Here is a 14,677-nt window from a genome sequence, read left to right on the forward strand (position 1 = left end):
TATTTGTATATCTGCAACTTATATGTCATTAATCATGGTGGACTTTGGTTGTCCGGGCATAGTATTTATTTATTTTCATTTATTTTACTCACTTATATAGCATCATTCATTCTACAGCTCTTTACAGACATTATTGGCACTGTCCCCATTGGATCTCACAATCTAAATTCCCTATCAGTATGTCTTTGGAGTGTGGGAGGAAACCGGATAACCCGGAGGAAAACCACACAAACACGGGGAGAACATACAAACTCCTTGCAGATGTTGTCCTTGTTGGAATTTGAACCCAGGACACCAGTGCTGCAAGGCTGCAGTGCTAACCACTGAGCCACCGTGCTGCTCTTGTATAATATTCTTTATGCCTTTCATCTAATCTATGTATAATCATAGAGTTCATTGGTGGCCCAGTTTCCTGGGACTGCTCCAACTTAATTAGAGTATGCATCTAATCAGTGCTTGGATAATAGTCCCTTCTCATATTTTCTGTCCATCTCAAAAGTTCAGCTTCCATGTAATTCTGCTCATTTGAGTTTTTTTCTTCCATCTTCCACTGAGCAACAAGGAGCAGGGCCTTATTTACCCAAGTCTACTTGTCATATTTTCTTCAATCATTTCTTCAATTATTTCCCGGCGGTGATCGTGCTGGCACAGCTCCTGTGCCACGCACGATCGTCATGACATCCCTACACGTCAAAGGTCAGGAACCCCTACCCAACCATGACATTTAGGTACATCAAAGATTGTGAAAGGGTTAAAGAAAGAAAGAATAAAACACTTGTGGACAATATTAACCCGTTCCCAACCCTGGAATTTTCCGTTTTTGCATTTTCATTTTTTGCTCCCCTTGTTCCCAGAGCCATAGCGTTTTTAGTTTTTGGTCAATGTGGCCATGTGAGGGCTTATTTTTTGTGGGACGAGTTGTACTTTTCAATGCCATTACTAGTTTTATCATATCATGTACGAGAAAGTGCGTTGAAATTGCAAAAAAAGTGCAATACCACAGATTTTTTTTAACATTTTTGTTACCACATTCACTGAATGCTAAAACTGACCTGACATTCTTATTTTCCAGGTCATTATGAGTTTTTAGACACCAAACATGTATAGGTTCTTTATCATTTCAGTGGTGAAAAAAAATTCCAAAGTTTGCTAAAATAAAAAAAAAAATGGCTCTATATTCTAAGACCCATAGCGTCTCCATTTTTCGGGACCTGGGGCCGCGTGAGGGCTTATTTTTTGCGTGCCGAGCTGAAGTTTTTATTGATACTATTTTGGGGTAGATCCGATGTTCTGATCGCCCGTTATTGCATTTTATTGCAATGTTGCAGGGACCAAAAAAAGTAATTCTGCCGTTTAGAAATTTTTTCTCATTACGCCGTTTACCGATCAGATTAATTCTTTTTTTAAATTGATAGATCGGATGATTCTGAATGTGGAGATACCAAATATGTGTATGTGTATTTTTTTTAATTATTATTTTATTTTGAATGGGGCGAAAGGGGGGTGATTTAAACTTTTATATTTTTTAAAAAATTTTAATATTTTTAAAAACATTTTTTTTAACTTTTTGCTTGCTTATATAGTCTCCATAGGAAACTAGAAGCAGCACTTGTCTGATCGCCTCTGCTACATAGAGGTGATCAGCAGATCACCTCTATGTAGCTGAAATGGTCCTGTGCTATGAGTGCCGACCACTAGGTGGCACTCATAGCGATCAGTTCATGACAACCACTGAAGTCTGCTGTAGACCCATGCCCATGCTTCGGTCACCCGCGATCTGGTGACGGGGTCACACATGGGCGGGGTATGTGAAGCGCTTCTGGCGCGGCGATGTTAAATGCCGCTCTCAGAGATTGACAGCGGCATTTAACATGGTAACAGCCGTAGGTGGATCGCGATTCCAACCGCAGCTGTTGCGGGCACATGTCAGCTTTAAGAATCAGCCCTCACTGAACCGGGGTTACAGCTGTTGCGGGCACATGTCAGCTTTAAGAATCAGCCCTCACTGAACCGGGGTTACAGCCTGCTGTGTACAAATACGGCACAGACTGAAAAGGGGTTAATGTAGAGTTGATCTTTTTTTATATAATTTAACAAATGCAACATTTTAAAAAGTGATAACCTATTTAATGCATAATATGTTTTAAGAAGAGAATGGAATATATATATTTTTTAATTAATATTATTTCTTTTTTAGCACAGCCACATTAAACTATCAAATATTTTCCCAATGTACATTTTTTATTTTAAATTGAATAAATCAACACCATTACTATACCTTCATTGTCCTGGACTGTAAAGTTTGGGTTAACTGATGCTAAACTGAAGAAGAATTTTTGTCCACCTGGTGGCTCATCTTTGTCCACTGCACTTATGGTCTGAATTAGCTGTAAAAATGAAAATAAAATTACACTTAATCTAATGTTATAAAAACAATAATGAAGACATATCCATGATTTAAGTATTAGGTTCTAAAATATAACACATAGAACAGGAAACAGAACTACAAATTTGATGCTCAAAGGACTCTGTTGGCTTTTGAAATTGTTATCAAGATTAGCACAGTCCTTGTTGGAGATTATATGTTTAAATGGCAATGAGATGCTTGAAGCCTGGTGAAGAGAGCAGCGTGATCTGAAGCATTCTTTCTCTCATAGTATTGCCACTTCTGTTCCCACTGCATTGAGAAACATTGATAAACTGCATTGAGTTAGCTGATGACAATATTAGAAGAATGGAGAATGCGGCCCATGGTGGTGCTGTATAATCATTGCCTTGCACAATGTAAGAAGGAATGTTGAAGCAATGTTGGCTGCTCCTAAAGTAGAAATTCCATGTTTTTCTAGAAATGCATGCTGTCATGCTCAGATCAGGATGGCCAGTCCGAGGATTGCGATGTAATCCTCGTTCGAGTAATACTGTCGTCTGACTGCGCCCTAAAAATGATAAATTGTTGCTGAAATCTAATATTAATAGTGTAGTCAATTTACAAAGTATCAATAATTTTAAAATAGTTGTTAGTCACAGAAAGCAGAAAATATTCTTTACCAGCATATCCCATAAATATGCCATAAAATCATGTTACAGAGCGAAAAAATCTTTTACGTAGAAAGAACATGGTCTTGCAACATGCTTAACTCTTTTTTCATTTTTATGGCTTTTTTCACTGCCTTTATTAAAACAGTAAACATATGTGCTATTGTAAAGATATGTTCATAATTGGTGTTCTGGAGTATTTTTGCTCCATATTTTACACAGCTTTCTTGGTGTATAAAATATGAAGCCTTTTACAGTACCAGCATAATCAGTGAGATTTCTAAAATCTCATTCACATGCTCTTTTTATTCCATGTATATTTACCAAAATGCAACATGGCATTTTTGCAGCACTTTTCACTATTCAAATAAATAGATGGAAAATGCAAATAAAAATACTGGAAATAAATGCATTTAAAAACGCTGCAAAAACGCAATGTGAGAATATATCCTTATAAAGGGTTGGATAAAGACAACATATATTGGGGGCCATCTACTTATGAGGCCAATTATGTCAAGATCCCAATCATAGAAAGAGAGCTCAAGTGCTCTACTTGTTCATAGAGAGAAAAATTGTTGCTGTAAAAAATCACATTGTAATTACTCGGTAAATACATGAGGGGAACAGGAGAGAGAAAGAACTCTGCTGACCATAAGAATTTACACTCTACAGTAGAGAGAGAAAGGACCATGGGATCATTAAAGTTATTATTCTACAGGAGAGAGAAAAAGGACCCTGCTGACTATAAAAGCTTACATTCTACAAGCGAGAGAGAAAGTAAGAGAGAGAGGACCCTGCTGATCATAAGAGCTTACACTCTACAGGAGAGAGAAAGAGAGAGAGAGGAACCTGCTGACTATAAGAGCTTATATTCTACAGAAGAGAGAGCGATGACCCTGCTAACCATAAGAGCTTATATTCTACAGGAGAGAGAGGACCCTGCTGACCATAAGATATTACACTCTACAGAAGAGGGAGAGAACTCTGCTGATCATAAGAGCTTACACTCTACAGGAGAGAAAGAGGACCCTGCTGATCATAAGAGCTTACACTCTACAGTAGAGAGAGAAAGGACCATGGGATCATAAAAGTTTTTATTCTACAGGAGAGAGAAAAAGGACCTTGCTGACTATAAGAGCTTACACTCTACAGAAGAGAGAGAGAGAGGACCCTGCTGACCATAAGAGATTTTATTTTACGAGAGAGAGAGAGGACCCTGCTGACCATGAGAGTTTACATTCTACAGGAGAGAGAGAGAGAGGACCCTGCTGACCATAAGATATTACACTCTACAGAAGAGGGAGAGAACTCTGCTGATCATAAGAGCTAACACTCTACAGGAGAGAGAAAGAGGACCCTGCTGACCATAAGAGCTTACACTCTACAGTAGAGAGAGAAAGGACCATGGGATCATAAAAGTTTTTATTCTACAGGAGAGAGAAAAAGGACCCTGCTGACTATAAGAGCTTACACTCTATAGTCGAGAGAGAGAGAGTAAGAGAGAGAGGACCCTGCTGATCATAAGAGCTTACACTCTACAGGAGAGAGAAAGAGAGAGAGGAACCTGCTGACCATAAGAGCTTATATTCAACAGAAGAGAGAGCGATGACCCTGCTAATCATAAAAGCTTATATTCTACAGGAGAGAGAGAGGACCCTGCTGACCATAAGAGCTTATATTCTACAGCAGAGGGAGAGAACCCTGCTGACCATAAGAGCTTATATTCTACTTGAGAGAGAGAGAGAAAACCCTTCTGACTATAAGAGCTTTTATTCTATAAGAAAGAGAAGGCGATGCCAACTGTAAGAGCTTACACTCTACAGAAGAGAGAGAGAGAGGACCCTGCTGACCATAAGAGATTATATTTTACAGGAGAGAGAGAGGACCCTGCTGACCATGAGAGTTTACATTCTACAGGAGAGAGAGAGAGAGGACCCTGCTGACCATAAGATATTACACTCTACAGAAGAGGGAGAGAACTCTGCTGATCATAAGAGCTAACACTCTACAGGAGAGAGAAAGAGGACCCTGCTGACCATAAGAGCTTACACTCTACAGTAGATAGAGAAAGGACCATGGGATCATAAAAGTTTTTATTCTACAGGAGAGAGAAAAAGGACCCTGCTGACTATAAGAGCTTACACTCTACAGTCGAGAGAGAAAGAGAAAGAGAGAGAGGACCCTGCTGATCATAAGAGCTTACACTCTACAGGAGAGAGAAAGAGAGAGAGGAACCTGCTGACCATAAGAGCTTATATTCAACAGAAGAGAGAGCGATGACCCTGCTAATCATAAAAGCTTATATTCTACAGGAGAGAGAGAGGACCCTGCTGACCATAAGATCTTATACTCTACAGAAGAGGGAGAGAACTCTGCTGATCATAAGAGCTTACACTCTACGGGAGAGAGAAAGAGGACCCTGCTGACCATAAGAGCTTATATTCTACAGCAGAGGGAGAGAACTCTGCTGACCATAAGAGCTTATATTCTACTTGAGAGAGAGAGAGAAAACCCTTCTGACTATAAGAGCTTTTATTCTATAAGAAAGAGAAGGCGATGCCAACTGTAAGAGCTTACACTCTACAGAAGAGAGAGAGAGAGAGGACAGTGCTGACCATAAGAGATTATATTTTACAGGAGAGAGAGAGGACCCTGCTGACCATGAGAGTTTACATTCTACAGGAGAGAGAGAGAGAGGACCCTGCTGACCATAAGATATTACACTCTACAGAAGAGGGAGAGAACTCTGCTGATCATAAGAGCTAACACTCTACAGGAGAGAGAAAGAGGACCCTGCTGACCATAAGAGCTTACACTCTACAGTAGAGAGAGAAAGGACCATGGGATCATAAAAGTTTTTATTCTACAGGAGAGAGAAAAAGGACCCTGCTGACTATAAGAGCTTACACTCTACAGTCGAGAGAGAAAGAGAAAGAGAGAGAGGACCCTGCTGATCATAAGAGCTTACACTCTACAGGAGAGAGAAAGAGAGAGAGGAACCTGCTGACCATAAGAGCTTATATTCAACAGAAGAGAGAGCGATGACCCTGCTAATCATAAAAGCTTATATTCTACAGGAGAGAGAGAGGACCCTGCTGACCATAAGATCTTATACTCTACAGAAGAGGGAGAGAACTCTGCTGATCATAAGAGCTTACACTCTACAGGAGAGAGAAAGAGGACCCTGCTGACCATAAGAGCTTATATTCTACAGCAGAGAGAGAGAACCCTGCTGACCATAAAAGCTTATATTCTACTTGAGAGAGAGAAAACCCTTCTGACTATAAGAGCTTATATTCTATAAGAAAGAGAAGGCGATGCCAATTGTAAGAGCTTACACTCTACAGAAGAGAGATAGAGAGAGGACCCTCTGACTCTGACCATAAGAGATTATATTTTACAGGAGAGAGAGAGGACCCTGCTGACCATGAGAGTTTACATTCTACAGGAGAGAGAGAGAGAGGACCATGCTGACCATAAGAGCTTATATTTTACAGGAGAAAGAGAAAGTGGACCCTGCTGACCATAAAAGCTTATATTCTACAGGATAGAGAGAAGGCCCTGTTGACTATAAGAGCTTACACTCTACAGAAAAGAGAGAGAGAGGACCCTGCTGACCATAAGAGCTTATATTTTACAGGAGAGAGAGGACCCTGCTGACCATAAGAGCTTATATTCTACAGAAGAGAGTCTTACCCAGTGATTCTGGAGATGGAAAATGACTCTGCCATACAAACTATGCTCCACTGGGATCCAGTGATCTGTGATGGCCCTCATGCTGTCCACGATTGTACAAGATAAAATAATCTATAAATTGTCAAAGCTGCAGGGTATCATAGGGAGAACCTTACAGCAATGCAAAATAACATTAGCATGCTCACTGTTGCTTCAGGGTTTTTTTTTGTTAACCCCAAATACAATTTCAAAATTTACTAAATTACGTGAAACCACAAATCTCAGAAATTAGTCTTGAACTCAATCCTCCGCAACCTCCTCATCTCTTGCTGACATGCATATCTGCCTAAGAAAGACATCTGTCCAATATTGAAAACTCATGTATTCATTTAGTTGTAATACATTTTTATGAATATACTACTTTACTGTATGTGAGACTCAGTAGCTCCTGTATCATTCCTTTGTATCTTTTATTTTTAACTATTTATTTGATATATAGTGGTTTCTGCACTTAATCATCCACTGGGGCAAGATGCAGCTGATCTATTCCATCCCTGACTTCACAATATAGTTTTGCCTGTAAGTTGCACATCCCTCTAATGTGATTGTTCTATCATTTGCATTTTCTGTCAACCCTTTCTAACCTTACGAAATTAAAGATCTCTGCACCCTTTACTTTTATACTCTTCATAGGCTGCATTTCTCAATCCTATGGATAAGAGATCATTTTTGTCTTTGAAAAAGCTTTTATCTTAGCCATATGTTTTTCTTTAGAAAAAAAGCAGTCTTGACTACAACTACAGTTGCAATAATTTTAGTATGGCCATTATACCCTGCATTTAGAATATGATTCAAGCAGTATTAGTCCAATGCAAAGGAGTACAAATAACCATGTTGCACAAAGTAACCTGTGAGGAGCTGCCCACTTACTAAAGACTATGAGATTTTTCCAGCATGAAACTCCGTTTCCGTCACTATTATTATTGATTTTATGATTGATTTTATTAGAGATTTGCTTGCTGTGTTGTATTATTGTTCTGCCTGCTTGTCATTTCATGTACACTAATTTTACTTGTAAAGTGTCCAGCATTCCAGTAATTTAATCAGTATCTCAGGGGCCTTAAGCTATTGTTCAAACAGCATCTAGGCTGAAAGTTGAAAGTAGATCCAGTGGAGCTGAAACCACAGGGAATCTCACATGCAGACCCAGGTGATGATTTTGATATGAGAAAAATACCTCCACTAATGCACACTTAGCTTTGGGGGGAGGGTGAGAGCAGTTCTGCCCATTCAGGGGGAAAAAAGAAGCCACATGTTTGGTGGGGAGTTGGTGGAATGTTGTCAAAGGGATATGATCTAGACTGAGGACCTGGACCATGGATGGATTGATGGCTTATGGTATAGAGATTGGCTGCCAACTGGGCTGGATAAACATGCTATAGTTGTGGGATCTGTCATCTAGATTTGATAAACTTTCTTAAAGGACTATTGCTTCTGGACATCTTTGCTTCTATTGTTTTATCTGTCATATGGAGGATCGTGGAGTGTGACTACAGACTATACTGGCTGGAGATACGAAATCTGTGGGCCAGCTAAAATTTGGGGGACAGTGAGTATCGCCTGGCACAAAGGCAGTGGAACTACCGGCACGGGGAGGGGATCTTGTGGACAGAGACAATTGTTTTTTGGACATTTACCTTGAATTGCTGTATTACCATGGATATAAGGTATAACATTTTGTTGCATCATTATCCTGCCTAGGTGATTATAAAAACCCACAATCTCAGATCTTCACATAACCAATAAAATCAATTCTTTAAATGTTAACCTTCTATTACAAATTGTTAAAACTGCTTTATGCATGATACCATGAGATCCAAACTAAATGTGTTACAATAACAAACAAAACCATATCTTTACCTGATGTACCCTGTTTTTTTTTTAATCACTAATCCTACTCATTCCCATATAACTGTGTCTGGCTAAGTGCCAGTGAAAAAGCAAAGCATTTGTTAAACATTTTGTTCATTCTTATCCAAATCCCCTAATCCGACAGGGAGATTGCTTATGGCAACATCACTTACTGTAGCTCAGTAAAACAAGGACCATAAAATTAAATTCTCATAGGAAAATCAGTGTAGAACTGCTGATACCTACAAAGATAGAAGTGTGCTGTACACTGACAAAAAAGAAAGAATTATATGATTTTTTTCCTGCATATACTTTTCATTTTTGAGTCAGCAGACAGCTGCTATGCATTTAAAATGGTTTTAATGGTACCAGGAGGATGAAATGCTAGTATGCATCAATAATTCCTTCCCAGCCTGATAAACAAATCAACTTTAGTAACCTAACTTTAAATAAAATATTGTGTGCTAGTTTTCTGTTCCAGAAAGAGTAAAAAAAATAAAAACATTGCTGAGAAAAAATTCAATTTCCTTTCCTTTTTAAGATAACTTCTTGACAGATACCTTTCAAGATTTAATGGGCTTTTTCAATACTCTTACTGTGATAGAAACCAACAGGTAATGACTACAGCAATAAAACACGGCTGTGCCCAAATCTTTTCAAGTTATGTCTTATTTTTCATTATTTTTATTTTTACTTTTTTATAATGTACAAGAATTTTAAGTTAAAAATCAAAATAATTTGCAATATTCGAAAGATAAATGGATATATAGATTAGATAGATAGATAAATAGAGCGCACGCAAAAGTGCAGGCATAGATGCCAGCCCACAAGTTGCAACCCATCAACCTATGGTACATAAAAGTGGTTTTGACAAAGACTCACTTGCTCTAGTCTTGAGCTAAAATGTTGACAACTTTTTATATGGGTCAATAAATACACAATTTTTTGCATAAAATCTGAAACTGAGTGCTGTCCACTTTCTTTGCTTTGATTTTTTTTTAGATGGATAGATAGATTGATTAGATAGATATATGAATAGATAGATAGATAGATAGATAGATAGAAATCCATGCAGCAGCTGAGTATTCTAAGATATATATGAACATTGATTATACACATTTTAACTGTATTACTGTTATTCAGACTATAATTCTGCAGTTGAGGCACTTAGCACAGAGTGGCGACCTTGAGATGTAAGTACTTCAATCATTTAAGTAGTGTATATAGAAGCACTACCTTGCAAAATTCATATGTTCAACATTCACATACATTGTATATATTAGCAGTGTCCTGCTGTATTTGATTGACTTCTTAAGTACCAAGCGACTTTGTATGTGTCACACAAGGTGTAGGAAAGACAAAGTGCAACACAAAGGGAAGGGTGAAACGGGGGCCCAGACTCTAGGGAAAGGGGGTAGTGGAGAACTCCTAGGCTGACCTTATATCACCTTGTCTTCCCCAACGTCCCTATATTGGCTTCGCACCAATCGCCACACAGGAACATCGTCCTGTCTTTCCCTGGCATTTTGCCCTGGCTAGGGAATGGAGGGGATGAGCACTATTCAATCCCCACTGACAACTAAAGACAACAAGGGGGAATAAAGAAGGGAAGATAGTTAAGCTTTAGTCGACTTCAGAGAGATCAACACACGTCCTCTTAGCACCATAGAGGAAGTAGTAATGCACTAGCATCAAGCCTTCACAAGGGGTCATGTGAGAATTGCCCGCATCTCACTCTAGCAAACAGCAGGAATTTATAGACCCAGGCCAGGGTGTTAATTAGCAAAAGGAAGGTATACACTGGGTCCTAGAGAGACAGCTTCTAAGAAGGTGTCTGTAATGCCAAACAAAGAGATCTCCTGCAACCAACTACAGGGCAACTGTCTGTCACTTCTGACACACCCATGACAGTACCCCCCTCTTTGAGTGGCCTCCGGATACTCAGGACCAGGTTTCTCAGGATAAGAGGTGTGGAATGAATGAAGCAACCTGGGAGCGTTTACCTCTGACGCTAAAACCCACATCCTCTCCTCTGGACCTTAACCCTTGCTGTGCACCATTATTGTAGAGAGCAACATTGGAGATGGGAATCTACAATCCTAGAAATCTGGAACTCCATATTACCATAAACCATTACTGGGGGGCAGTGGTTGAGGTGAGGGCTCAAGAGGTTCCACATACTTCTTGAGTAAAGACCTGGGGAACACATTGTGGACCTTAAGGGCCTAAGGAAGTTCAATACGGAACTTTGCTGGGTTAATGACGACCGTTATTTTATAGGGACTAGTGTTGAGTGAACACTAAAATGCTCGGGTGGTCGAAGCTGGGGCCGAGCTCACCGTGAAACTCTTGTGCTCGACCCGAGCAACGAGCCCAATGTTAGTCTATGGGAGACCCGAGCATTTTTACGGCGGCACCCCGGCAGTCTGTAGAAAGTATAAAGAGTGCCGAAAACTATAGTGACAGTGCTCAAAAGACATAGGGGCAGCATGGGCATCGCCCCAGGAAGCATTTCTGACCCCCAGGTCACTGCTGTCAACAACGTGGTCAGAGGTATTAAGCCACTTTTACGGGCTCATAATAAAACGTTCAAAAACAAAACTGAAACGGTTTTCCTGTGAAATATGTTAAGGAACTTCCTTTCGAGGGTAAAGACTTGTGTATAAGGTAAAATAAATAACCAAAAACAAAAATTCTCCTCCACACCTTGGGCTATGTTCACAAGTAGCATTTTTTATGCATTTTTGCACTTTGGTATTGCTTTCAACCGTGACAAATGCATTCACTGGGAAATGTCATTTTAACATTTTACTATCTTATCTGGTCATGTGCTGTGTGACACATGCATACAGTGCTGAAAAGACATGGGAACAGCATGGGGAAGACCCCTGGAAGCATCTCTGACACCCAGGTCACTACCTATAAGTGTGCCCATCAGAAGTGATCCTTGGCGCATCAGAAGATGCAGACTTACAACTATCCCCATGAAAGTCCTTGTCCCAGGGCAGTGTTCAATTATACCTCCCCATTTCTTGCAATGCAAGTGCAAGTATGCAGCCTGCCACCCACCCACCCCCAGGCTGCAATACCATACTGCTAGCTTGCACTTGAAATGGGGCCTTTTAGTTTGGAGGAGGCCGAAGCTGGCCACAACCTCATGGCTGCTTTGGCAGCGAGTTATCCATACTCAGTCCCCAGCCGCCCGGCTGCCGGGTGTCCACGCTCAGTCCCCAGCCGCCAGGGGGCAGCCTGGTGTCCATACTTTGTCCCCAGCTGCCCCGCGGCCGAGTGTCCACACACGGTCCCCAGCCGCCATCGGGCGGCCAGGTGTTCATAAACGGTCCCCAGCCGCCCCTATTTCTCCTTGGAACTTCCCCCCAGAATTTTCTTAGCCTGGCCTGCTTTAGGGCACTATTGAATGAGCCCACCAGAGAATCAGACTCCTCCGGTGGGCCCTGGCTTCTCCATCAGGGGAGTTGAGAGTGCCAAGGTGAGGAGCATGTTGATGATGATAGAAGTTAGAATCTGCTTTTTTTTCTTGGAATGCAAGTGTAAATGTGCAACCTGCCACCCACACATCCCCAGGCTGCAGAACCAAACTGCTGGCTTGCTTGCACTTGAAATTGGGCCTTTTAGGCATGTGGAGGCTGACGCCGGCCACCAGGTCATGGCTGCGTCGGCGGCCTGGTATCCATACTCAGTCCCAGCCACCTGGCGGCCGGGTGTCCAGCTCGGTCCCCAGCCGCCAGGGGGCGGCCGGGTGTCCATACTCGGTCCCCAGCCACCTCGTGGCCGGGTGTCCACACATGGTCCCCAGCCTCCTGGGGGCAGCCATGTGTCCAAAAACGGTCCCCAGCCGTCCCTATTTCTCCTTGGAACTTCCCCCCACACTATTCTTAGCCCGGCCTGCTTTAGGGCAGCATTGGACGAGCCCACCAGAGAACCAGACTCCTCCGGTGGGCCCTGGCTTCTACATCAGGGGAGTTGAGAGTGCCAAGGTGAGGAGCATGATGATGATGATAGAAGTTAGCATCTGCTTTGTTTCTTGGAATGCAAGCTCATGTATGTAGTAGCGGCTAGGTCTGAGGTGGTCAGCGTTTTGGTGCATATCCTACCTCCTCTGAGGATTGCTGGATGTTTTCCTGCTACTATCCAGTTGTATGACTCCCGTTTAAACAAACCTTCAGGTGATGAATGATGGATGAGGTGGTGGCAAAGGAGAAAGAGCAGGAGGAACAGGGACCATTCACATCAATATCAGGCCAGTCAACCACACATGTCTTGTAGGATATGCTTCTGTACCAAAAGGAGCAGTTTTGTTACACAGTTATAGGGCATGCAGTGAGGGCAATGCCTACCAAAAATTTTGAGCCACTCCATTGCACCTTGGAAGTGACATGGAGGTCAGAGTGCCTTAACTAAACCGTTTTTTCCATTTATAGCAACTGGGTCTCCTGTGCACTGTTGGCCTAAGCAGTGAAAGGAAGGCTTTCCAAAAATTATGAGGAACTGCAATGCCCCTTGAAACAGACGTGGATTGCAGCAAAATAAAAACCTTCTACCCATTATTGGGTAGTGGGTCTCCCTTAGTGTTCGTCTATGCATTGAAAAGGAAAAGCTAACTAAAATTAGGAGGAAATGCAAGGCCTGTTGGAAGACTGGTGGAGTTTGCAGTGGAAAAAAAAGACAATATCAATGCCCCTTGAAAAAGTGGTGGAGGTCGCAGTAGCTTAACAAGATGGTTTTAATGCCCATGGGAAAAGTGGTGGAGGTCGCAGTAGCTTAACAAGATGGTTTTAATGCCCCTTGGAAGAGACGTAGAGGCTGCAGTAGCTTAACAAGATGCTTTTAATGCCCCTTTTAAGAGACATGGAGGTTGCAGTAGCTTAACAAGACAGTTTTAATGCCCCTTGGAAGAGACATGGAGGTCGAAGTAGCTTAACAAGATGGTTTTAATGCCCCTTGGAAGAATGTTGGAGTTCGCAGTGGAATAAAAAGACAATATCAATGCCCCTTGAAAAAGTAGTGGAGGTCGCAGTAGCTTAACAAGACGGTTTTAATGCCCCTTGGAAGAGACATGGAGGTCGCAGTAGCTTAACAAGACGGCTTTAATGCCCCTTGGAAGAGATGTGGAGGTCGCAGTGGAATAAAAAGTCAATATCAATGCCCCTGGGAAAAGTGGTGGAGGTCGCAGTAGCTTAACAAGATGGTTTTAATGCCCCTTGGAAGAGACGTGGAGGTCGCAGTGGAATAAAAAGACAATATCAATGTCCCAGGGAAAAGTTGTGGAGGTCACAGTAGCTTAACAAGACAGTTTTAATGCCCCTTGGTAGAGACGTGGAGGACGCAGTGGAATAAAAAGACAATATCAATGCCGCTTGGAAGAGACGTGGAGGTCGCAGTAGCTTAACAAGATGGTATTAATGCCCCTTGGAAGAGACGTGGAGGTCGTAGTAGCTTAACAAGTTGGTTTTAATGCCCCTTGGAAGAGACGTGGAGGTCGCAATAGCTTAAAAAGACGGTTTTAATGCCCCTTGGAAGAGACAAGGAGGTCGCAGTACCTTAACAAGATGGTTTTAATGCCCCTTGGAAAAGACGTGGAGGTCGCAGTGGAATAAAAAGACAATATCAATGCCCCTGGGAAGAGTGGTGGAGGTCGCAGTAGCTTAACAAGATGGTTTTAATGCCACTTGGAAGAGACGTGGAGGTCACAGTGGAATAAAAAGACAATATCAATGCCCCTGAGAAAAGTGGTGGAAGTCCCAGTAGCTTAACAAGACGGTTTTAACGCCGCTTGGAAGAGACGTGGAGGTGGCAGTAGCTTAACAAGAGGGTTTTAATGCCCCTTGGAAGAGACGTGGAGGTCGCAGTAGCTTAAAAAGACGGTTTTAATGCCCCTTGGAAGAGATGTGGGGGTCGCAGTAGCTTAACAAGACAGTTTTATTGCCCCTGGGAAAACTGTTAGAGGTCGCAGTAGCTTAACAAGACGGTTTTAATGCCCCTTGGAAGAATGGTGGAGTTCGCAGTGGAATAAAAATACAATATCAATGCCCCT

General features: G+C 41.7%; 1 protein-coding gene across 2 annotated transcripts in view; it reads right to left on the reverse strand.

Moving 5' to 3' along the window:
• Window positions 1–14,677, reverse strand: part of LOC141265485 (cadherin-10-like) — an 847,801-nt gene that overhangs the window by 23,568 nt on the left and 809,556 nt on the right. For both annotated transcript variants that reach the window (XM_073678636.1, XM_073678635.1), the window contains one exon: window positions 2,279–2,387. In XM_073678636.1, the coding sequence (XP_073534737.1) occupies window positions 2,279–2,387 (109 nt within the window). The remainder of the gene's footprint in view (window positions 1–2,278; window positions 2,388–14,677) is intronic.

Source organism: Phyllobates terribilis, unplaced genomic scaffold (genome assembly GCF_046119375.1).
Source record: "Phyllobates terribilis strain yellow unplaced genomic scaffold, ASM4611937v1 Scaffold_4__5_contigs__length_816908805, whole genome shotgun sequence".
NCBI classification, from domain to species: Eukaryota; Metazoa; Chordata; class Amphibia; order Anura; family Dendrobatidae; genus Phyllobates; species Phyllobates terribilis.